Here is a 26,240-nt window from a genome sequence, read left to right as displayed (position 1 = left end):
CATCCCCCACCATAGTGCGTAGCTCAGAAGCCACTTAATATTTGTTCAGTGAGTGGCAGGAAAGGCATGGAAATGATTCTTGGAATGTTTAATGACTCTTAATTTATCATCAGGAGAGAACTGGGGAAAAAAATTCTTTGGAAGTTAGGCAGCAAGAGAACTAGAATTCTTAAGTGGTTTATCTACACTTTATAGCCTCATAATCAAAACCTATTCCAGTGGATCCTGATGGTGCTAACACAAGGCTGCTGAAGCTGTGTGACTTCACATAGTGGTTGAGGGGGGGACAGTATTGAAGGGGCCATTTGTTTTCCTCAAATAGGTGCCAGAACCACCATCCCTCTACCCTCCCCCACAAATAAAGAAAAAAGATGAGTTCTTAAGCAAGAGCTGAAACAAATTCTGATGGGTCCTTGTCTCAGTCCATTCGGCTTGCTATGACAAAAAGATCATAGACCAGGTGGCTTCAACAACAGACATTTATTTCTCAAAGTTCTGGAGGCAGCAAGTCCAAGATTAAGGTGCTGGTGGATTCAGTGTCTGGTGAGGGCCCTCTTCCTGGTTCATAAATGGCTGTCTTCTTGCCATGTCCTCACATGGAAGAAGGGACAAGGGAGCTCTCTGGGTTCTATTTTATGAGGCCACTAATCCCATTCACGAAGGGATCAGTGCCCTCATAAAACAGACTCATGACTTCATCACCTCCAAAGACCCCACCTCCAAATGCCGTCACCTTAGGGGTTAGGATTTCAACATGAAATTTGAGGAACCACATTCAATCCATAACAGGGAGGATCCCTCCTTCCCTCTGCCAGCATGCTAGAGAGAAGCTACATTGCTGTGAACAAACTAAGATAGTCCCTGATATTCAAATACCATTACTGTTTTGGGACCACGTGTTCTTTTAAAGCAGCATTTCTAGGAATTGCTGTAACAGGTGGAAAAAAGGCTTGCCTGGTAAGGTAAGTTTGGGAATGCTAGGTTACACAGAAGTAAACAGGTTTCTTTCCTGTGAAGACTTCAAAGCTTTTCATATGCTCATGTGAAGTATGATTCTTTGGAAAGGACTACTGTATGCAATACTTGCCAACTTGTACCAGCAAACCCATTTTGCAGATAGCATCTCTCGGGAGGGGAACATTCTCCAGAGACTTGGAGAAATGCTGCCTTAAGAGATGTTTGGTCCACAAACTAGGGAAAGAGTGCTATATTCTCATAAAATCGTTTGAAGTCTTGTGTTAATAGTTTAATGAAACATTTTATAACTACATTTACATCATATACAACTCTAAATTACATTTAAAAGTATCAATTGATAGCGGTGTTGGATTCACATTAGCAATCACTGCATGATCAAAGAGACTGCTCTCCTGTGCTTTATTCCAAAAGTATTTTTATTGAGTTAACTACTCAAGTTTCAGACTTTTAATTTTTTCCCCAAGTATACTCCTTTCTTTAGGGCTCCTAAAGCTTCAAACAATTATTCCTTCCTATCTTTAAACTCAGTACTGTCTCAGTTTCATTCAACATCTATTAGCAGACATTGATTTCAATCTTCTGCTTAGCTATTACTATGACATACAGGGAAATAAAAGAGACATCAAAGAAGCTTACCACTTACCAACTGTTTTTTATTTATTAGGGACCATGATTAGCACTGAATCTCAGTCTTCAGGGAAGAGCTGGGAAGGTGAGAAATACGATCTCATCCTCCACTTAGAGACTTCTTAAAAGCCTGCTGTAAGTGGGCTCTGAGTGATGCTAAGTTTCATCACTTGGTTAACTAATGACTGGGACAGACCTCTCCACTGGAAAGGTAGTTTTCCCTTGGTCATGGGAGGTCATTTGTGGGGTGATATGTTGGCACCATATGAACACTCCATTACCCCACAACCTTCTGTCCAAGAGCTTTACATCTACTGATGACAGAAGGCCCTGGTCAGCCATCATGCTACTCGTGCATCCACTCCACACAATTCCTGTAACATTTAATAAGCTAATATTATACTCTGTTCAGTACTTGGAAGGCATCTGAAATTGTATGGCACTTAATTTAAAAGGTATTAAAGGCCTGTTCAGCAGAACTGTAACGTTATTACGCCAGCTCCCAAGTCTGTAGTTCAGTGGTTCCCAACTTTAGATGCTCCTCAAACATCTGAGGCTGCCCCGCCGCTACCAGTGCAACCAGAGTCTCCAGGACGGCAGGCAGGCAAGCAAGGATGCGAACCACTGCTCTCAATCATCACAATGGCATTTTTGACCATTTCAAATTCAGGACGGTAGTTTTGGTGTTTCAATAAGCTGACTTTACAGTTTTCTAAAAACGTGAAGAAAGTGCGACACTCAGTTTTCGCTAGAAAAATAGTGCTCTTGAAATTCATGATTCCTTAAGTATCAAATGTCAGAGACATAAGCCACACTGTATGACTTCTGGGAAATCAGGTCCAGAATAAGGTACGTTTTCTGCCCAGTTCTCCAAGAGATCACACTACTATTGCGTAAGTGATTAAGAAGCCCCCAGACCTAGAAATGACAAAGAAATGAAGCCGGTAAGCTGGTGGAGGGAGCAGAGAGGGCAGCAGTCTAATTTCGCCTGCAGGGTCCAAAACTGGCCGTAAGTAAATTTCCCTGAGAGAAGAGACTAGTGTTTCATCGTGAAACATCAATGATTCTCAGATATTTAAAATCTATCCCTACACCATTTTTTTCAATCAGAAACTTATTACATCTCCCAAACGACACAAAAGTAGGTTTCCAAATAAGAGTTCAGCCATTAGTCACGTCCATCTTTCCGGCAAAAGTCAAACAAAAGGATGATGGGGAGAACATTTTCACGGTAGTTAAGCATTTCAAAACCATGAGCACCCACCCCAAGAGTATGTTAGCTAGAATTATGTAAGATTCATTCCTTTAGTCATGTCCTGTGTTCTGCCAGGTCCAGCAGGGGGGAATGTCAGCCTGTTAATGAGCGTCCTGAGGCTGAGGGGCGGGAGCAGAGAAGTGGCCCGGATGGGCAGCGGGAGGAAAGTCAATGACAGTGACACTCATGACAATGGGGCCACTCAGGCGGAGGTGTCCCCACGCTCAAACCGTGTTAGCAGTGAGGATACCGAGCCTTAGCAAGACTGAAGACACGGGGGTCTACTTGTTGGACCTGATCCCTCTCCCCCTCCTTTGCTTATAGCTCCCCATCCCACCTGGTCCATTACAAGGAGGGACGCTGGGTCAAAGGGTGGTCCAGAGTGGCAGAGATGCCAGGAGGGGACAGAAGGAGCACATGGGGGCTCTGGGGTGAGCAGCAAAAAGGGAGAAGACCCTCATAGGCACTCTGGCCACCAGCTGTCAGAGGTTCTCCAGTCCAGGCCCAACTACAGGCAGGGAAGCCCCGAACAAGGGGAGCCAAAACCCAAACACGGTCAAAGTGACGACTGAAAACGCTTAATCCCTCCGTCAGTCAAAGAAAATCTGCCATCTCTTCAGCCCCCATCACTAGGGAGGCACAGCATGTTACTGGATTCTGGGTCCTGGAGAAAAATGCATCATGAAACAGGCCTTGCCAGTCACATGGAAACAGAGTATCCATGGGTGAAGTTGCCTGGTCCTGGTGTCTCAGTTTTGCGTGAAGGGGTGGCAGCTGTTCTTTGAGAGGAAACCTCTCACTTCGCCACCTGAAGCAAAGCTGCTGACAACAGGGCCTCCATTTAGAGGCTCCCCTAACTGCCTGAGGGAGCTCTCCTAAATGCCACCAGTGATGATCAGAGCGCCACCACTGTTCAGCCTCAGCACCCACTCTGCCCGTCCACCTGTGGTGGCCCCACTCAGCGGGCAGAACTCAGGGCCATCCTGATTGCAATAGGATGAGGCCAACCCGTAACACTGACCTCAACCGTGTCCGTCAGGTGGAAGCCAGAATCTGACTTCAGTCTATTATCTATTATAACCCGCTCATAGCCGCTTAGAGCAACCTGCTAATCTTTGTCATCACCAATAATCACAGGAAAAAGAGATGGAAAAAGGCCACCCCACCCCACTACCTGCAGCCCCCATTCCACTGGTCTGGGTGGGGTCAGATGGGTATAATAATAGGGTATTGCATTTATGATTTTTAAGATGAGTTCTTACCTTTTACAGACACATACCAAAATATAATAAAATGACACATTTGGTATTTGTTTCAAAACAATTGATAAAACAAGATATAATTTGATGATCATTATAGGTGGTTGATGGACACATGGGGGTCACTGTACTATTTTCTGTATTTTTATATATGTTTGAATGTTTCCATAATAAAAAGTGAAAAAAATTTGAGTTCTTCTACAAAAATATGGAACAATGTGGCTCATACCATTATGATTTGTATATAATTCATACATGTTACAAGCAAAACTTAATGTTGCCTTAAAATACTACCATAACATAAGGAGAAAAATGCAAATGGATGAATTCTAAAAAATTCCACACATCCACTAGTAGCTACAATTTCCAAATTCAATACATCATTCCCAAGGTAAGTAAAAAGGCGAACATTTTAAAAGGAAGGCCTTAAGAACATACATTTTGCAAGGGATCACCTGCAAGTTTAAGAAGTTAATTCCAAGTTTTCCAAATTTTCAGAACTCATAAAGTCTCACAAATCCTGTGGATCAGTGCCTTTTCCAGATACTTTTCTATGAGCTCATTATTCATATATTCAACAGATACTGGGTACTTATTAAGTGCTTGGCTCCATGGATATAATGGTGAAGACACAAGCCTTGCCTTCCTGCAGTGGGTATTCTAGATGGTACAATAGAAGGCCAGTACAGAAAAATGTGTTAAGTTTCTAAGCATGGATATATCTATAAACTTTTATTTTAAAGAAAAATTCTAAGAGTTGGGGTCATCCTGAGACAGATTACCTTTGATGATAGAAATAATTTATTTCACATGTGCTGTCGCTACTGTTCTCCATGCTTAATGCTTGGAATGCCACCATTTAAAAACTCTGGTTCAAATGTTATATATTTCATACTAACCGGATAAATAGTAGAACTGGCACAGAGGAGCTACGGCTACCCCTGATGTTTGACAAGAGGTAAAGAATATTTCACATTTCAAAGCTTAAAACCTTTTCTATTAAATAAAAATCCAAGAGCTTCTTCCCTCTTCCACCTAAAGTCACTTATTTTGCCATAAATAAATCCTTTGGAAACCAGCATGAGATACATTATCCTGTATGATGGAAAACATCTGTAGATAATACCTCAATGCCTCTAAGTGATTCACTAAGTCTGACCATCCTAAATGTATCTATTGGTTGCTTTCCCTAAAGACCTTCCCACCAAACACAATACCTTCAGCTCAGCATATGTATCTTTAGCACAAGTTCATTCCATATGCAGATTTTTTCAACTGTAGTGCGCATGCTCCCATTCTGTCAGGATAATTAGAGCCAGTACAAGTAGTTCTCATTCTGTAACCTAAAATCTACTACAAAAGAAAGTAGACACCAAGATACCAAAATCTTTCATGCTTACAGGCAAATGTATTCAGTTCCTTTCCAGGCAGGACATAGTAAGGTATCTTATATGCTTGCTATTTCTTTTCCTAATCAAGTTTGGGACAACCTCTGAGGGTCCACTCACGCTCCACGGTGAGCCATCTTGTACCACGTTCTGGTAAGTATCTTCCATAGGGGACAAAGGAATATTCTTGCTGACCTAGAGATTAGTCAAGGGGGGAGTGTGGTGGGAGAAGAGTTAATGTCTACTGTCTCTTCCGTTGCCGCTTTGCCGTCAAGGTCATGGTGGGGCCATTATCCACTTGTACCAACAGATGCCTACAGAAGCCATTCAGATACGCCACGGCAGGGAGGAAGGCGAGGGAGAGGAGGACGAAGAGGAGAGGCTTTGCTATCCTATGACGGAGTGAAGAGGCCGCTGGCTGGAAAAACCAGGAATAAGGAAGTGAAGTCATCCTCTTTAGGATGCCATACCAAGCAGAAAGCCTCCGAAAAATCCACCAGTCACTAGAACATTCTTCTTCACAAACGACACCACCTAGGAACAGAAGATAGCACAGTGGATTACTTTGCTGAGGATATTATTAGGAAGCAGGACGCAGATCAGAAGGTGAGATGACGCGTCTTTGGATAAGGTAGTGGCGGGGTGCTAGCGCACAGTGATCACATTCAAGGGATGCTTTTCAGACGGGACTTTGCAAAGAGAGAAGGCACCACATTCAGTAAACTGGTGTCTCCTCCAAACCTGTCCACACGTTCCTCCCGCCCACGCGTCTGTCCATCTACCCATACACCCTCCTCTGAAACCTTATTTTCTCACATTCCTACAGCTTCCCATGCATGTGCTCTATCGACCTCCATCCCAGAGGGAACTTTCTCCCAAGTGCTACCATAGAAAAGTATTCACGAGGGGAATACACCCTGTAGCCTGGCCTACTGGTTTCCTGAACTTACGTACAGGGGTTCATCTCCCTAACCCCACCCCGACCTTTCACACGCCACCACCCAGCGTCCTGGGACCCTCGAGCCCCCTCATTCCCACTGTCCCTGTGTCTTCACTCCTCCCCGACTTGGCTGGAACTATATTTCCCTATTTGACGCATTGTCTCTTGCCATCTGCCCTCAGGGGGAGTGACAAAAATCATACAATTTCCTGACATAACTTCTTTCATTCATCTTCACTCGTTCCTCAACTTGCTACACCTTGGCTCTCAACTCCACCAGCCGACTGTAACTGTTCTCGCAGAAATCACCAATGGTCTCCTTGCTGCTAAACACTAACCCGAACATTTTCATTTCCTGCTCCCCAAATATGAATACGGGCTCTCAGGGGGAACCAGCCACTCTCCCTGGGGCCTGTGAGAGGGCCAGGCCACAAAGAGGGATACCACAAACATTTGTGGCCAACCAAACATTTGTGGCCAACCAAACCTTCTGGTTACTTTATATAAGTGCACACTGTAAGGCAACAGTTGGTTCTAATCAAACATTAACCTTATACTTTTTATTATATATATTCCTGTATCATTAAAGAAGTTTTCAACAATCATGTATTACTTTTGTAAATGTCTGAAAAATAAAAAAATTTTTGAAGTGAAAAAAGTGTAAGTTTCATAACCTTGAGCTTGAGGAGGGATGGAAGGGAGGAAGGAGGAAGGACTTATCTAAGTGCACAAATGTCACGTTCCACTCTGGGCAATGGACAGCTTTTTTTATAAAAAATTTATTTGCGGGGTTTTTTGTTCTTCTTTTTGAACTTTTCCATCTTACTACACTTTATTGAGGTATAATTTACATAAAGTAAGATGTGCTCATTTTTTCCTTGAAATGTAGTTGATTTACAATGTTGTGTTTATTTCTGCTGTGCAGCAAGGTGATTCCATTGTACATATATATGCGTTCTTTTTCCTATTCTTTCCCATTCTGGTTTATCCCAGGATACTGAAGAGTTCCCTGTGCTCTACAGTAGGACCCTGTTGTGTATCCATCCTATAGATACTAGTTTGCATCTGCTGACCCCACACTCCCAGTCCCTCCCTCCCTCCCCCTTGGCAACCACAACTCTGTTCTCTATGTCTGTGAGTCTGCTTCTGTTTCATAGATTCATTTGTGTCATATTTTAGATTCCACATATAAGTGATGTCATATGATATTTGTCTTTCTCTGTCTGACTTATTTCACTCAGTATGACAATCTCTATGTCCATCCATGTTGCTGCAAATGGCAAAATTTCATACTTTTATATGGCTGAGTAGTATTCTGGCAATGGACACCTTTGGCTGAACACTCGCCACCACAAAGAATCATCTTTTTCTTTTTTTTCTTCTTTAAAGGGAATGTCATTTTTTTAAAAACAATATTTATTTATTTGGCTGCACCAGGTGTTAGTTGTGGCATGTGGAATCTTTTTTTTTTTAGGTGCGGCATGTGGGATCTTTAGTTGCGGCATGCAGGATCTAGTTCCCTGACCAGGGATTGAACCCAGGTCCCTGGCACTGGAAGCACAGAGTCTTAGCCACCGGACCAGGGAAGTTCCTCTGCTAAGTTATCTACCACTCGTCAATGTGCTTTCCAACTTTCAAACATTTGCTAATATTTCTTGTCTCCTGGTATTCCCTTCCTGTTCTCTTGGTCCTTGTAGGTTTAACCAGGCACCTTCCTGACACCTTGATCCTGATTTATTTCTCCCTGGTTAAGTGCACTTATATCTTTGGGACATTTGACATTTTTCCAAAGGTAATAAAGAAGTAACAAAATACATCCTTTTAAGAAAGAAGCCCTTCTCCTGTCCCTCCAGTATAATCTGGCCTGATTTCATGCCTTAGATCAGAGGTTAGCAAACTATAGCCCATGGGCCAAATCCAGCCAGTCGGCCTCTCCCGTTGCGGAGCACAGGCTCAGCGGCCATGGCTCACGGGCCCAGCCGCTCCGTGGCATGTGGGATCTTCCCGGACCGGGGCACGAACCCGTGTCCCCTGCATCAGCAGGCGGACTCTCAACCACTGCGCCACCAGGGAAGCCCGTCACCTATTTTTAAATAAACTTTCATTGCAACGCAGCCACACCCACCTGCGTACCCATCGTCTATGGCTGTTTTCACGCTACACAGTGGAGTTCAGTAGTGACAGAGATCACAATGCCTACAAAGCTGAAAACATGTACCATCTGGCCCTTTACAAAAAAAGCTCGTCAACCCCTGGGCTACACATTCTGGACGTTTCAGCGATGTGTGTGTATGGAGACAAAAATGTGACTCACTCAAAGTGATCAGAGTGGCTGTACAAGGTACATCTTCCCCACCACCCCTCATGTGCCGCTCCAATCCCAACAAGAACTTCTTCAAGGGATGCTCGATCCACATATGTGCCTGTAGCACTTTGCACTCTCGCTCAGCAATAAAAGTCACCAAACCTACTGGTCCTTGGTCCTTGTAGGTTTAACCTTTTAAATTGCCACCTAGGTGAGGATATTCCATCTGAGGCTGACATATTGGTGTGTCTACCCCATTTTTTACACACAAAGTTGTCTGCACCCTTCACACACTGCACAGGAACAAAACAAGTCTCACCTCGTCTGCTTTGCTTTTGACCTCCGCAGGTGTCTGGCTGCCCTTGCGGACCTTCAGCTGCTCCTTGGCTTTCTTCATGTCCCGCTCTACCCGCTTCCAGTCCACTTTGATGTAGCCAGTATGGTTTGCAAGCTTTAGTTTAAAAAATGACAGCAATAAAGGAGAAACACAGGATAAATCACTGAAATATGTTACCAAAAATCCTTCTGAGTTTCTATCTTTGGAGATATTTGCCGTCCAGTTTTTTGTATTTCAACAACATTCACTCCACATCTACTGAGCATCCACCCTATGTGCGAGGCCCTATGCCTGTCAACGGAAATCCACACACTGGCCTTCAGTGACTGCTGGCAATTCTTTTACTTTATTTATTCTCTTACCCATCTCTATAAAATTTCAAGTTAGCTTAAAAAAATTAAATGGTAAATGAAAATCAGAACTGGAAGTCAAGATGTAAGGTAAAGAAACCTTAAAGGCGACATAAGCCTGAGTTTCTCAACAATGTGAACAGGGCAAGGATGTCACGTAGTAATCACTGATGCTCAGAAAGAAATCACAGAGGTTTCTCATGAGCGATTTCTTGTAAGGGAGAAGCACATCCAAATATACCTACAGAACATGCCTACTTCCCTTGCTCAAGACAGCAGGTGCGCACCCACACACCTCAGTGAGAAGCATTTCATAAAGAATGTGCGAACAGGATAAAACTCGTTCACACATGGAGTTTCCTGATGGATTAGTGTTACCCAGGGAACGAAGAGACTGAACAGGCCATCAGTCAGTTCTCCCTGTGTATCACTTCTCTCCTCCAAATTTCTGATATGATAAATCATAACTCCCTGGATAGCTCAAAATATCTAAAACTGAAATTCTTCTCCACTGTCTAGTCAGTTGCTCTCCCTCTAGTCTCTCTTTTAGTTAACAGCACCAACCAACTAATCAGTCACCCAAACCAGGCTGGAGAAAATATCTGCAATATATCTAACAAACAAAACATTAATACTTATAAAAAGTGAAATTCTTCTGGAGATCAGTAAGGAAAAAACCCCATTTGAAAAACGGGTAAAGGCAACTCACAAAACAACGTGGCCAACAAAAGGGAAAAGTTCAACTTCACAAGTAATCCAGGAAATTAACACTAAAATTACTGAGTTGCTATACTTTTTTTTATCAGATTGGAGATGAGTAAAATACTGAAAATATACAGTGTTGATGAGGATGTGGGAAATGGACACTCCTATCACACCCTTACTGAGAGTGTTTACCAGCAGCCTTTTAGGAGAGCGGTTTGGCATCATCCGCCAACACTGAAACTGCACGTGCCATTATGCTATACCCAGAATGGCAGCTCGTCACAGCAGCTTTACTGGAAATAAAGCAAATGTCCATCCGCACATGAATGAATAAGCAAGTTGTGTCGTGTTTACACAAGATGTTGCTCAGTACTAAAAAGAACAGACTACTTGTAGCAGCAATATAGCTGCATCTCAAAAATCGTACACTACATTCAAGTTCCGATTCTGTTACTCCACCGTCTCTCCCACACGACGAAGTACATTGAACAGCTACTTGGGGGCTCTGAAGGAAACAAGAGCATCTGACTGGAGAAGCCCAGAGCCGTGTATTTCCCATATTTGCTAAGGTATCACCTGGCCTAGACTTCAGGCAGGACTCAGAAACATTCTGACAAAATTCCACACACATTCCTGTAAAGGCTCTTGGAAAAACAGAAACAGGGAGAACTTCCTCAACTTGCTAAAGAGCATCTACAAACATACAGCTAACGTCAATCATACTTACTGGTGAAAGACTGAATACTTTCATCCAATGTTAACAAAAAGGCAAGGATGTCTACTGTCTCTATTCCTATTCAACGCTGTGCTGGAAATGAAGTCATAGTGCAACAAGGAAGAACATAAGGTAAGAGGCGTCCAGATCAGAAAGGAAGATGTCAAAATGTCACTATTTGTAGACATGTTTGTCTACATAATTTCAAAGAATCCAACAAAAATCAAAAACTCCTACACACAAAAAGCGAGTTTAGCAAGACTGTACACTACAAGATAAACACACAAAATAAATTGTATTTCTATATGCTAGCAATTTGAATTGGAAATGGAAATGAAATTTATGGTTTTACAATAGCTGCAAAATAATCGAACACTAGGTACAAATCTAAACAAAAATCATATAGGATCTGTACACTGAAAACTATAAAATGTCTGTTGAAGAAAGAACTCAAAGAGAAATGATTAAGCCAGAGTTATTGCAATCCCAATCCCAGCAAGATGTTTTACAGATATGTAAACAAGCTGGTTCTAAAATGTGTATGAAAAGACAAAGGAACTAGAACAGCCAAAACGATTTTGAAAAAGAACAGAGTTGGAGGAATCACACTACCTGATTTTACAGCAATCAAGACAGTGTGGTATTGGAGAAGACACACAGATTAACAGGACAGAATGAAAAGTACAGAAACAGACAATCCAATTTAAAAGCGGACAAAAGACCTGAATAGATGCTTCAGCAAAAAGGAGATCTGGACAGTAAATAAACACATGAAAAGATGTTCTACATCAGTAGTTGTATCACTCGGAGTCCAACTGGGAGACAGCTTTAGGGCTCAGGGTAAGTGCCTGGGGAAAAGCAGAAGAGCAACTAAAGCTCGCATAACGTATCTAGGAATAAAACTGAACCACAGATGGACAAGATCTATATGGAAAAAATAAGAGAAGTCTAGACAAAGACATTAAAGAAGACCTAAATAAATGGAGACAAAGCCTGTGTTCACAGCTAGATGATACAATATCATAAAAGATATTAATTCTCCCCCAATTTATCTATATGGTTCCCATGCAATTCCAGTCAAACATTTTTCTTCTTAGTCTTTTTTTCCCCTCTTTTTGGGTGCACCGTGCGGCACACGGGATCTTAGTTCCCCAACCAGGGATCGAACCCACGCCCCCTGCAATAGCAGCGCGGACAGAGTCTTAACCACTGGACTGCGAGGGAAGTCCCCCAATGAAAATTTAAACAGAATCTTTGAAAGGAACTGACAAGCCTGTTGTAAAATTTAGATGGAGAAGCAAAAGTACGAAAGCAGCCACAACGATCCTGAAGAATATGTGGAGGAACTTGTCTTGCCCACTGTCAAGGCTCAGTAGGTACAGAAAGGAGAGTCAGAGCCACACATATATGAACTTTGATATATGATAAAGGCAATGGTACAAATAACGAGAAAAGGAAGACTTATTCACTAAGTGCTGCTGGGACAACAACCCGGATGAAAGGAAACTGGATCCTTACGTCAAACCACACCCCTGATCTCCCAACATCGTGACTACCCTGGTGACAGGGCACATGCGTGCACAGCACAGACCCCCATGTCTTACCTGCACTGCACTCCTTGCACATCTGACCCAAGCAATACCAGAATCCCAGTGCGAGGGTCCTTCCTGGAGATTATTCTAATGCCCATTACTTCTGTCAGTCAGAACCCCCAAAAGAAACAGAGGGTGCACTCAGATTAAGGCATTTCAAAGCAATATGAAGATACTCAGGGAAACCACAGGGACAGAACAGGATTGTGGGTCTAGCGTAAGAGAGCTGTCACTGCACTTGCATCTGAAGGGGTGCGAGGAAGGAAAGATGACTGCAACCCAGAAGGCAACAGGAGGGGCCTGTCTGCTAACAGCCACAGGGAGGGAGCCAAGAAGCTACGCAGGGAACGGGTCCGGGGGCAGCTGCTGGTGCCTTGCTAGTCACAAGCAGGATGCTGCCAGAGTGATGCTATGGAGTTCCCAGGCTTGGGCAGAAAAGGGCGGGCAGCTTTCACCATGTTTCTGAAACAAGGGCGCTTGGAGAACTGAGGCCGCAGGAGGAGCTGAGACCCGAGTGAGGGAGGGGAGGGAGAGGCCTGGACCCGCCCCAGCTCCCTGCTCTGGCTAGAACCCCTTGAGGCTGCCAGCCCAAGCGCCCACCCTCCCCTCCCCGAATTGCTGATGCACAGAAACTGAGATGATAAAAAGATGGTCATTTCAAGCATTGGGTTTTGAGGGCATCTGTGATGCAGTGATGCTGTACCACACCCGCCCCGGCCCACCAGTCATGAGCGGGCCTCTTCTGGCCTCTTCCACACACTTCATTTTCACCTGACGCGTCTGGAAAACTCACTCAAATTGTGATTCTAACGTGGGACGACCTCACTAAAATGAGGGCTGCTACCTTCGAGAGAAGACAAAGAGCTGTGGATCCGGACACTTCAGCTTGACTGCACCTCAGAATCACCTGCAACTTTAAAAATACTCCGATATACAAGCAGGCCTACTGCCCGTGAAATCAGACGGAGGTGAGGGGCAGGCCCCAAGCATCAGTGTTCTATAAAATTCCCAGGTGATTCCAATGTGGAGTCAGGTTTGCAAACCAACTGTACACACACAGCCTCAGGGAGCCAGCAGCCAGTGGTTCAAAACAAACTCCACGCCACGGGCCAGCAGAGGCCATCTGACCAGTGTCATTTAGCCCTCATGTCTCTCATCGACTTTGTGTCTAAGAATAAATCGTATCACAGGGCACTGCATCACACCTGGGATTTCTGAAATCACACTTGCTTCATATTTCAAGTGGTCTTGAAAACCCTGGAAGGGAGCTCTGATAAGGAATATGCACGTGTCCCCGTGTTATAAATGACAAAATGTAATCCACCTAGTAATTGAAGAAGTCTGACTCAAAAGGTTACTAGCATTTTAAATGGTACGTGAAACCAGGGAAAGACTCCACATACAGACCTGAAGCAGGAAAAATCCACCTCCCAGAGCTGTGGCAGCCAACCTTCCAACCTTCTGGAATATGAAACCAGTGCACCTACAAAAATCAAGTTAACAAGCTGTCAGACAAACACAAGCATGGACTTCTAACAACATTCAGAGCCTGCTCACCTTGGGATGGCCCAGCTCCTTCCTACTCCAGGCATAAAGCCCGTCCCCTCCAGAACGAGGGAACGGCAGAGGCTCCAACCTCACAAAGACCCTGACTCGGATCTTGGCGCTACTACTCACTTCATTTTGTGGCCTTGAGAAAATCCCTTAAACTCCCAAGCCGTGTTTTTAAAAGATGACTCTGGCTACACTGTGGAGAATGGATCAACATAGGAAAGGATAAGGCAGAGACTCCAGTCAGCAATATGGAAGAGAAATGGCGGCAGGGAGGGAGCAGCCCTGAAGCGAGTAAACACATGACTGTGTATGAGGCCAGAGTGGTCGCATGGGATAAGGGACAGGCTCTCAGTGCCATCTTCTCTGGTCGGCACATGGCTCTTGACAGAAAACTCTGCCCTGAAGATGGCTTATAAAGCCCTACACTTACATCCAGTCTCCCTTTACCTCTCTGCCCTCATTTTCTACCACCTACTGCTTGGTACACTTCAGTAGGAGAAAAAATATATCAATATCAATAAAACATTGCATGGAGGACCTCACAAGGATTTTAAATGTTTTTAAACAAAAGCTAGGTATATCTCAGAAGGGACTCCTAAACTGGAGGAATGATAGGACTAGTAAATAACCCGTTAGGACTCATCTCAGTTCTTAAATGTGATTATAAGCTGAAGTAAACTGCCTGTACCCTGTATCCACTGGCCCTAAGTCCCTGACGTGAAGGCATTAACTGACATTTTGCAGCTAAGATTCACTCATGATAAAGGCAACCAACTGGATCGTCAACTAGCTCTTATTTCTCTGATCGTCTTCTCAAAAACCTAACATGGATAAAGGTGCTTTTCCCCTCCAAAGAAATTTGGGAGAAAAAAATGAAGTATATATAAATTCCAGCAATTTTCTTCTCAGTCTCTTTTATCTTTAAAATTAGTTCTATAGAGTAAGGTACAGAACACATGTGGAATTTTTTTAAAGCCATGTGTAAATGTGTCCCAGAACAAGAATCAAGACTCAATTATATAAGAATAAAAAAGATATCTAGCACCCAATAAGGTAAAATTCACAATACTGCCATCCCATTAAAAACTACCAGGCAGGGGCTTCCCTGGTGGCGCAGTGGTTGAGAGTCCGCCTGCCGATGCAGGGGACACGGGTTCGTGCCCCGGTCCGGGAGGATCCCACATGCCGCGGAGCGGCTGGGCCCATGAGCCATGGCCGCTGAGCCTGCGCGTCCGGAGCCTGTGCTCCGCAACGGGAGAGGCCACAACAGTGAGAGGCCCGCGTACCGCAAAAAAAAAAAAAAAAAAAAAAAAAAAAAAAAAAAAAAAAACTGCCAGGCAGGCAAAGCAGGAAAACAGACCCATAATGATAAAAAACGAAATCAACTGAAAGCAACCTAGAAATGGCACAAATGACAGAATGCTGACAAAAACATCAGAAGTGATTATGATTGTATTCCATGTTCAAGAAGCTGGAGGAAAGATTCCACATAATAAGTAGGGACAAGGAACATATTTTAAAAGGATACAAACCAAACTTCTACAGATGAAAACTATGTCTGAGATGAACACTGTACTTGATGGAACTAACAGCAGTTTAGATACTGTAGAAGTAAAGATTAGTAAACATGACATAGCAATAAAAACTATCAAAATGAAACAGAAAAATACATGAACATGGCTGTAATATTGAACTATAGTTATACACTGGGGAAAACTGAAGGATGGGCTCTCTGGATTTTTTTTTTTGCATTTTAAAAATTTTTTTTATTTTTATTTATTTTTGGCTGTGTTAGGTCTTCGTCACTGCGCACGGGCTTTCTCTAGTGGTGGTAAGCAGGGGCTACTCTTTGCTGGGGTGCAGGCTTCTCACTGCAGTGGCTTCTCTTGTTGCAGAGCACAGGCTCTAAGCACGCAGGCTTCAGTAGTTGTGGCATGAGGGCTCTAGAGTGCAGGCTCAGTATCTGTGGTGCAGAGACTCTCTGGATTATTTTTAACAAGCACCTGTGAATCTATAGTTATCTCAAAATAAAAAGTTAAAAAAAATAAACAGTGTCAGTGAACTACAGGAAAATTTCAAGCAGTGTAATAATATGTCTAACTAGAACTGTTGAAGGATAGAAAATATTTGAATAAATAATGAGAAAATATTCTAAATTTGATGAAAACTGTAAATTGATAGATCTAAACAGCTTAATGAACTCAAAGCACAAAACAAATGATAAATATTTTAAAAGCAGCCTGAAAGGCGGGGGGAGGGACATATTAGGTACAGAGGAATAAAATTCAGAGACAGCACATTTCTCATAGAAAATAATGCAAGACAAAAGATAATGGAACATTCTTAAAGTACTGGGGGAAGAAACAACCCTGTCAATCTAGAATTCTATACCCAGTAAAAATATCTTTCAAAAAAACAAAGATGAAATGAAGACCTTTCTCAGATATACAAAAGCTGAAAAATAAATCATCACCAGCAGCCCAAAAGTACAAAGAATGTTAAAAGTGGAGGAAAATGATACCAGATGGAAATCTGGATACACACAAAAGCATGATGAGCACAAGAAATAAACTATACGGATAAATACAAAAGGTTTCATTTTCATTATTTAAAAATATAAGAAATCAATATTCAATGAAAAAATGTAAAAGTTAAATGTATGATAATGAAAACCAAGGGTAAAAGGGTAAAATGGAAGTATACTGTTTTATTTTTTTTTTAAGATTTTTTTCATATGGACCATTCTTTTTTTTTTTTTTCTGGACATGCAGGCTCAGCGGCCATGGCTCACAGGCCCAGCCGCTCCGCGGCACGTGGGATCCTCCCAGACCAGGGCACGAACCCGTGCCCCTGCATCGGCAGGCGGACTCTCAACCACTGTGCCACCAGGGAAGCCCTGATGTGGACCATTCTTGAAGTCATTATTGAATTTGTTACAATACTGCTTCTGTTTTATGTTTCTGTTTTTTTGACTGTGAGGCATGTGGGATCCTAGCTCCCTGACCAGGGACTGTACCTACACCCCCTGCATTGGAAGGCAGAGTCTTAACCACTGGACCACCAGGGAAGTCCCGGAAGTATACTATTGTAAGAGCATTACACTCTACATGAAGTGGTATATCTATTGATGATAGACTGTGGTAAGTAAAAGATACATCCTATAAACCCTAAAGCAACCATTAAAATTACACAATTAAGAGACACAGGTAATAAACCAAGAAGGGGCATAAACAGAATTATGAAAAATATGTGATTCAAGCAACAAAAGAACAAAAAAGAACGAATAAACTGGACTTCATAAAAATTAAAAACTTTTGTCCATCAAAGGACATTATCAAGAAAGTGGAAAGACAACTTAAAGAATAGAAGAAAATATCTGCAATCATGTCTGGTAAGAATCTAGTATCAAAAACATATAAAAAATTCTTACAACTCAAGAACAGAAAGACAAACAACTCAATTTCTCCAAAGCAGATGTACAGATGGCCAACAAACACATGAAAAGATGCTCAACATCGTTAGTCACCACTTCACACCCGTGTCATGCCCACTAGGGTGGCTATATTAAAATGGTTTTTTTTAATGAAAATAATAAGTGTTGGCGAGATGTAGCCATAACAAGGAAAGAAGTCCTGACACACACTGCAACGTGAATGAACATCAAAAACACGATGCTCAGGGGGCTTCCCTGGCGGTCCAGTGGTTAAGACACCCTGCTTCCACTGCAGGGGGCACAGGTTCAATCCCAGGTCGGGGAACTAAGTTCCTGCATGCCACTCGGTGCGGTCCCAAAAAAAAACAGAACAAAACAAAACAAAACATGATACTCAGTGAAAGAAGCCAGACATACAAGGTCACATATTGTATGATTCTATTTATATAAAATATTCAGAATAGGTAAATCCATAGAAACAGAAAGCAGACAGATGGTTGCCAGGGGCTGGGGAGAGGGAAGAATGGGGAGTAACTGCTCAGCAGGGATGGGGTTTTATTTTGGAGTGATGAAAATGTTTTGAACCTAGAGAGAGGCAGTGGTTACACAAAGGTGTGAATGTACTAAATGCCACTTTCATGTTACATAAATTTCACCTTAATTTAAATATATACATATATATATATATACACACACATACACAGTATACCTATTTTTATTACACACACGTATATTTGATCCAAAAGAAAATAAAGAACAGAACACCAAGATGGTAAATTTAAACCCAATGATAACAAAAATAAACTTAAAGGTAAATAGTCTAAGCACCCTAATTAAAATGAAAAGATTGTAAAATTGGATTAAAAAAAGGAAGACCCACCTATATGCTGCCTATAAGAAACTCATTTTAAAGAACTGTTTTTAAAAAAATATTTATGTATGTACATTATGTATTTATCTTGGCTGTGCCAGGTCTTAGTTGCAGCACTGGGAATCTTCGTTGCAGCATGTTTAGTTGCAGCACGTGGGATCTTTAGTTGTGGCATGCAGACTTCTTAGTTGCAGCATGTGGGCTCTTAGTTGCAGCATGCGGTGCGAACTTCTTAGCTGTGACATGCATGCAGGATCTAGCTCCCCGATCAGGGGTCAAACCCGGGCCCCCTGCATTGGGAACGCAGAGTCTTACCCACCGGACCACCAGGGAAGTCCCAAGAAACCCATTTTAAACATACAGACTCCACTTTCCTGAACTTTGCCCCATGTGCCTCTTCCTTTGGCTGATTTTGTTTTTAATATTTATTTATTTATGGTTGTGTTGGGTCTCAGCTGCAGCCCTTGGGATCTTTCATTGCGGCCCTTGGGATCTTTCATTGCAGCACGCGGGCTTCTCTCTAGTAGTTGCGGTGCACAGGCTTAGTTGCTCCACGGCATGTGGGATCTTCCCAGACCAGGGCTCAAACCCATGTCCCCTGCATTGGAAGGCAGATTCTTAACCACTGTGCCACCAGGGAAGCCCTTGGCTGATTTTAATCTGTATCCTTTTGCTGTAAAAAATCGTGACCATGAGTATACCAGCTCTCAGTGAGTTCTGTGGATTCTCCTAGGGAATTATCAAACATGAGGGTAGTCTTAGGGACCCCCAAACTCTGCAAACTAGTAAGTGACTTTGGCAAGATTGCAGTATACAGGATCAATATACAAAAATCAATTGCATTTCTATAATATAAGCAATGCACGATGAGAAAGTGAAATTTTAAAAGTAATAGCATTTACAATAACATCAAAAATATGAAATATTTAGCGAATAAACTGATATAAGATGTGAAAGACCTACCTACAAAGCATTGTTGAGAGAAATTAAAAGAAACCGAAACAGGGAATTCCCTGGCAGTCCAGTGGTTAGGACTCAGAGCTTTCACTGTTGAGGGTGTGGGTTCAATCCCTAGTCGGGGAACTAAGATCCTGTAAGCTGCACAGCACAGTCAAATGGAGAGATAAGCCATGTTTATGGATCAATGCAATCCCAGTCAAAATCTCACCAGGCTTTTTGTAGATATCGGCAGCAAGCTGATTCTAAAATTCATATGAAAATGCTAAGTACCTAGAACAGTCAAATCAACTCTGAAAAGCAACAGAGTTGTAAGATTTACACTGCCTGATTCATGACTTATTATAAAGTTACAGTAATCAAAACAGTGTGATATTAGCACCAAGACAGACAAATCAGTTTAACAAAGAAGACATATAGTCAATTGATTTTCAGCATAAGTACAAAGGCAATTCAGTGTAGAGGAGTACAGTCTTTCAACATATCATGTGGGTACAATCAGATATCCATATGCAAAAAGAAAGACCTTGGATTCCTACCTTACAACATATACAATAAGTAAATCAAAATGGATCATGGAACTAAATGAAAAATCTGAACCTATATATCATATAGAAGAAAACATAGAAGAAAATCTTGGTGACCCTGGATTAGGCAAATATTGTCAGATATGACTCCAAAAGCTAGAGACATAAAACAGAGTTGATAAATTGTATGTCAAGATTAAGAACTTCTGTTCTTCGAAAGACATTGTCAAGATAATAAGCTACAGAGTAGAAGATTATATTTGCAAATCACATATCTAAGACTTGTATCCAGAATACATAAAGAACTCTCACAACTCAGCAGTGAGAGAAAACCAACTCCCCAATAAAAATATGCAGAAAATATCTAAACAGATACCTCACCAAAGACATATGGATAGCAAAAAATAAGCTCATGAAAAGATACTCAACATCATTATTCATCAGGAAAATGTAAATTAAAACCACAATGAGGGCTTCCCTGGTGGCGCAGTGGTTGAGAGTCCACCTGCCGATGCAGGGGACACAGGTTCGTGCCCCGGTCCGGGAGGGTCCCACAGGCAGCGGAGCGGCTGGGCCCGTGAGCCGTGGCCGCTGGCCCTGCGCATCCTAGAGCCTGTGCTCCGCGGCGGGAGAGGCCACAGCAGTGAGAAGCCCGCGTACCGCAATAAAAAAACAAAAAAGCAAAAACAAAAAAATACAATGAGATATCACTTCACAGCCACTAGGATGGTTGTAATCAAAAAGACATTATGCCAGAAACAGACTGAAAGATATATAAAACAAACTAGTGTTTACCAGTGGGCAGAGGGAAGTGGGGAGGGGCAAGATAGGGGTAGGGGATTAAGAACTATAAACTACTATGTATAAAATAGATAAGCAACAAGGATATGCTGTATAGCACAGGGAAGTATAGCCATTATCTTATAATAACTTTTAATGGAGTATAATCTGCAAAAATACTGAATCACTACACTGCAATCTGAAACTAATATAACACTGTAAATCAATTATACTTCAAAAAAAAAGACATTATGCCAAGTGTTAGTGAGGAGGTAGAGAAACTGGAACCCTCATACACTGCTAGGGGAGATGTAAGATGTAAGACAATACTTTAGAAAACTGCTTGGCAGGTTCTTAAAAAGTTAAGACATTCACCTACTATGACTCAGCCTAACTCTTTCTAGATATTTACCCAAAAGAAATGAAAGCATATGTTCATACAAAGACTTGTACACAAATGTTAACAGCATTTTAGCCCAAAAGTGCAAACAAACCAATATTGATCAAAGGGGAATGGATAAACAAACTAGTTCATCCATACAGTGGAATGAACTAGTGATACATACAACAGCACAGATGAACCTCGAAATTAGTGTGCTCAGTGAAAGAAGCCAAACAAAAAAGAATACATACTGTATAATTCCATTTATATATAATTCTAGAAGATGCAAAGTGATCTATAGTGATAGAAAGCACTTACTATGTGGCCCTGGTCAAGTAAACCTTTCTAAGCCTTAGTTTCTATTAAATGAGGATAGAAAATAACAATAACAATTTCATAGCTGTGAGAAGGAAATGAGATACCTATATAAATATCTAGAATGGTACCTGACATGTAGTAAATACTCACTATGTGTAACCATTAAATAGCACTTTAACGTTATGTTTAGATGTATACTATTTATTAAATGATCAATTTCACAAGTCAATGTATTTTCATTGGTTAAAAGAGATGGTTCCTATAACCCCAACACCGAGTCATGCAAAAAAAGATACTGGACATTTTTTACATCACTTACCATCCAGTGACACCTCCAATTAACAGCTGGGTTGCCACGCTATACTTTTCAGCTGAAGGCCCAGATTCCTGCCCAAACAGCTTGCGCCACCATGGCTGCTTTTTAGCAAGTTCTGCAAGATCCAGTGACTCAAATTTTCCCTCAAAGTTTCCTACAAGAATTAAGATACTGAATAAGAAAAGTTACTTTTACAATAAATCACTAACATTCCTAACCTAGATTAAGAGATTTTTAAGGAAACAGAGACAGTTGTAATAAGGACATCTAAATATTAATCTATTTTAAAGAGTAAACTGACTCTGCAATTCTGACCAGCAACTTTTGAAAATCAGACTAAAATCAACAAATATCTCAGAGGAAAAAAACCTACACAATTTAGAACCAGTACTCTAGTTTTTCCCCTGAAATTTAAAAACAGCCAAAAGGACCTAGGAAAAACTGGTAGTAATACTTAATAATGCATCCTAAATGAAATGGGTTTTCTTCATTTGCCTCTCCTTTTCAGGAGTAACTCAATACTATTCAATAGCCCACAAATTCACAAATTCTCAGTACTATGTGTATCTCCAGTGGTAATAAAGATAGGAGGTAACCCTGAGAAAACCATAATTCAAAAAGAGACATGTACCACAATGTTCACTGCAGCACTATTTACAATAGCCAGGACATGGAAGCAACCTAAGTGTCCATCAACAGATGAAGGGATAAAGAAGATGTGGCACATATACACAATGGAATATTACTCAGCCATAAAAAGAAACGAAATTGAGTTATTTGTAGTGAGGTGGATGGACCTAGAGTCTGTCATACAGAGTGAAGTAAGTCAGAAAGAGAAAAACAAATACCGTATGCTAACTCACATATATGGAGTCTTAAAAAATGGTACTGATGAACCTAGTGGCAGGGCAGGATAGAGAAGAAAAAAAAATGTCATGAAGAACCTAGGGATAAGACAGGAATAAAGACACAGACCTACTAGAGAATGGACTCGAGGACACGGGAAGGGGGAAGGGTAAGCTGGGATAAGTGAGAGAGTGGCATGGACATATATACACTACCAAACGTAAGGTAGATAGCTAGTGGGAAGCAGCCGCATAGCACAGGGACATCAGCTCGGTGCTTTGTGACCGCCTGGAGGGGTGGCATAGGGAGGGTGGGAGGGAGGGAGACGCAAGAGGGAAGAGATATGGGAACATATGTATATGTATAACTGATTCACTTTGTTATAAAGCAGAAACTAACACACCATTGTAAAGCAATTAGACTCCAATAAAGACATTAAGAAAAAGAGGTAACATTTAATTGAGCTGTTACTATTTACCAGGCAATGTGCTAAGGAATAAACATGTATATATAATTAAATCCACAGAACAAAGTAGGTACAGAACAAGGTACTATTTATTAACTCCATTTTGTAATTAAGAAGTAGAGGCTCAGAGGGTGATTTATTTGCCCAAAAAGGGAAAGAGTTAACAAAATGTCTAATCCCTCTCTCTGTGGGAAAATAAATTTAGTGAAAGAGGCAAAGAACTCTACACTGTAAATGAGGAAACACTGCAGAGTTGCAATCTCAATCAAAAAGCAAGTTTTTATCTAGAAATTGAGAAGCTGGCTCTAAGATTTATATGGAAGTATAAAGGACCTAGAGTAGTATTCCAGTTACTATGGCTGTACAACAAATTACCCCAAAACTTCATTCACAGAGCAAAACAATCACTTTTATACTCCCAGACTCTATGGATCAGGAATTCAGACAGGATACAGCTCATCTCTGTTCCATATGTCTGTGGCTTCAGCTGGAAGAATTACAGGCAGGCGTCTGGAATCATCTACTACATTCACACATACAGGCTGCCTTGCTCTGGGTTAGTTTGGGCTTCCTTACAGCATGGTGGCTAGGGTCAAGGCTGCCTGTCCCAAGAAAGGGAGTAAGAGAGTAAGGAAACTCAAGGGCTCAGCAGAAGCTATATTACCATTTAAGACCTAGCCTCCAAAGCCATGCAGTGTTACTTCCACTGTATTCTGCTGCAGCAGTCACAAACTTCCACTCAGATTCGAGAGGGAATATAGACCCCAGTACTCAGCAGGAGGAGTGTCAAAGTCACACAGAAAAAAACAGCATGTGGAATGGGGAGATATTGCTGCAACCACTTAGGAAAAATACAGTGTGCCACCAGTGGCCAAAACAATTGTGGGGAAAAAAGCAACAAAGTTCAAAGAATTTCAAGACTTCTTATAAAACTACAGTAACACACAGGTAACTAATTTCAAGACTTATAAAAGTACCCTATTTGACACAGTGTAGAACTGACCTAAGCATATAAAAATATATCAGTGGAAGAGAATATAGAGTCTAGAAGTAGATCTACACATACAGTCATTTGATTTTCACATGGCACCAAAGTTATTCAATAGGGAAAGAAAGTCCTTTCAACAAATTGTGTTAGAACTATTAGGTATGTGTATTAAACAAACAAAAAAACCCTCAATCCCTACTTTACACAATCACAAAATATAATTGAAGAATTAATTCAAGATGGACCATAGATACCAATTTAGCAAAGCCAAAATATGGATGTTTAAGGAACTGGGCCTTCTATGGCCTCACAAGTAGTTAAATGAAAATTTTTGTTCTAACGTAACCACAAAACATTACTGCTGTGTTGAAGAAGAAACTCTCTCCCTGGGTTAAAGAACATCACTGAAAACAAGAATGAGTTTTGAGTTTTGTTTTAATGTCATTTTAACAAGCTCCTTAGCTCAATAGAGGGCTCCAGCCAAAAGGGATCAAATCACAGACACTGAGTTCACCCAAAGTCACTCAGTCATTCAACACACACTGCTAAGCACTATACCGACCAGTCAGCAGCCTTGCTTGTGAGCCCAGGAAAGCAATGATTACAGTATTATGTGATCATCAATATGATAAAGGTTGAAATTCCTAATGTCAGCCTCAAAGTTTCTCCCACCAATTTCCTAGGTGCAAATATCTGAGCAAACTATACATTTTAACTAAATAAGGGCAGTCTGCTCTGCTGGAAAATAATTCCATTGTGCATTCCAACACCTTTGAGTCACCTCAATTCAGGTGTGCTGGTAAACGGTTTGGTTTGTTTTAGATTTTTTTTTTAATCTGGACCATTTTCAAAGTTTTTATTGAATTTGTTACAATATTGCTTCTGTTTTATGCCTTGGCTTTTTGGCTAGGAGGTACGTGGGACCTTAGTTCCCCCATCAGGGATGGAACCTGCACCCCCTGCACTGGAAGGTGAAGGCGTAACCACTGGACCGCCAGTGAAGTCCCCAGGTAAACGTTTCACAAGCGCGCTGGGGTGGGGGGAGGGCTGACTAGTAATGTATACCAACATCCAGGGTGTGACGTCACTGAAGTGTGACAGCGCTGAATGCGGAGCTAGCTGGCAAGAGACGCGGCTTCTCACGCTACGTTATTTCCACCACACAGACACAACAGATGTCCATAACCTCAAGAGTACTGATAATAACTAAACAGGGCAAACAATAAGGAAGTAATGAATTTTGGGTATTTTCACCCTGTTTTTAACATAATTTATGTAATCTTAAATTTATATAATTGAGTTTTTGATAATGGTTCTGTGAGCCAGTACTGAACTGAACATAGCCTGAAGCATTCAAAGAAGAAGGATAAGAAGCACAACTGAAGACGTGGTCCACTGTGTATTTTATTACAGGCTTTTTTTTTCACGGACTCTCCCCTTCAGTACGCGGACTAAACAGGCGATTTCCAAGAACCATACCACGTGTACTCTTTCAAAACCATCAATAGCACAAGTAGAGGCGGCCTGCACACGGAAAGACGCCGGCCCGGTGTTTGAAAAGTCACTCCACAGGGACAAATAAGCTGCCTTAGTCTCAAGGTGCCTGAGTGCTTCCGGGAACAGGGACAAAATGTCTCCAGGCCGAGGCTGTCGGGGGCGGGGCCGGAAGGCGGAGGAGCCCGGCCGGAGACAACAGCGAGGGCAAATTCGGCTCCAGCCCGGCCACTGACCTTGGCCGGACCTCGGGAGCGGCCGGGCCACAGAGGAGCTCCGGGCGCCCGCCCCGCCCCTGCGGCGCTCGGGCCCCCCCCCAGGGGCACTGCTGGGCCTGGGAGGCGCGGAGCCCGTCCCTTCCGGAGCCCGGGAAGTCGGCTCCTCGCGGCGCCACCGGCGAGCGCCCGTCCTTACCTTGACTGGCTGCGGCCATTTCGGCGAGCTCGTCTCGCGATGACACCTGTAGGGGCTCGGCTCCGTAAGGCGCGGAGTGGCGCGCCACCGTCGGCGCTAGCTGGCTTCCGGCACGTGGGGTAGATGTTTCCATTCCCATGGCGGCGGCGGAAGAGGCGGGACGGGGCGGGGCACGGGGCGGCTAGTCCCCTTCCCCGGGCGCAGCAGCTTCACAAGGCGCCAAGGGCGGTGTCACAAGTCCCGCGGCGCCGACCCCCAGGTGCGTCGGAACACGCGTGCGCGGAAGGCCTCTCACGGAGGAGTTATGCCGCAGAACGTAGTCTAGCTCGCAGCTGGCCTGGAAGGGGGTTCCCCGTGCGCGACCGCAGTGCGGCCTTTCGACAGTGAAGACTGCTTCACTCCTTAACTTTACTAAAAATAAAGAAAGCGGGCTTGTAGTGGTT

The 26,240-nt window shown here is 42.5% G+C and overlaps 1 protein-coding gene across 1 annotated transcript; it reads right to left on the bottom strand.

Moving 5' to 3' along the window:
- Positions 1 to 1,221: 1,221 nt before the first annotated feature.
- FUNDC2 (FUN14 domain containing 2) lies at positions 1,222 to 25,950 on the bottom strand. The gene is made up of 5 exons (XM_032620054.1): positions 25,798 to 25,950; positions 21,593 to 21,743; positions 13,859 to 13,934; positions 9,072 to 9,203; positions 1,222 to 6,041 (listed from the first exon to the last, which is right to left on the bottom strand). Exons 1-5 carry the CDS (start codon positions 25,934 to 25,936, stop codon positions 5,964 to 5,966), a joined length of 576 nt encoding a protein of 191 aa, XP_032475945.1. The 5' UTR covers positions 25,937 to 25,950; the 3' UTR covers positions 1,222 to 5,963.
- Between the last annotated feature and the right edge of the window lie 290 nt (positions 25,951 to 26,240).

The sequence above is a fragment of the Phocoena sinus genome, chromosome X (genome assembly GCF_008692025.1).
Source record: "Phocoena sinus isolate mPhoSin1 chromosome X, mPhoSin1.pri, whole genome shotgun sequence".
NCBI lineage: Eukaryota > Metazoa > Chordata > Mammalia > Artiodactyla > Phocoenidae > Phocoena > Phocoena sinus.
The sequence above is the reverse complement of the archived record's forward strand: the minus strand, read 5'-3'. Positions and strand labels throughout refer to the sequence as shown.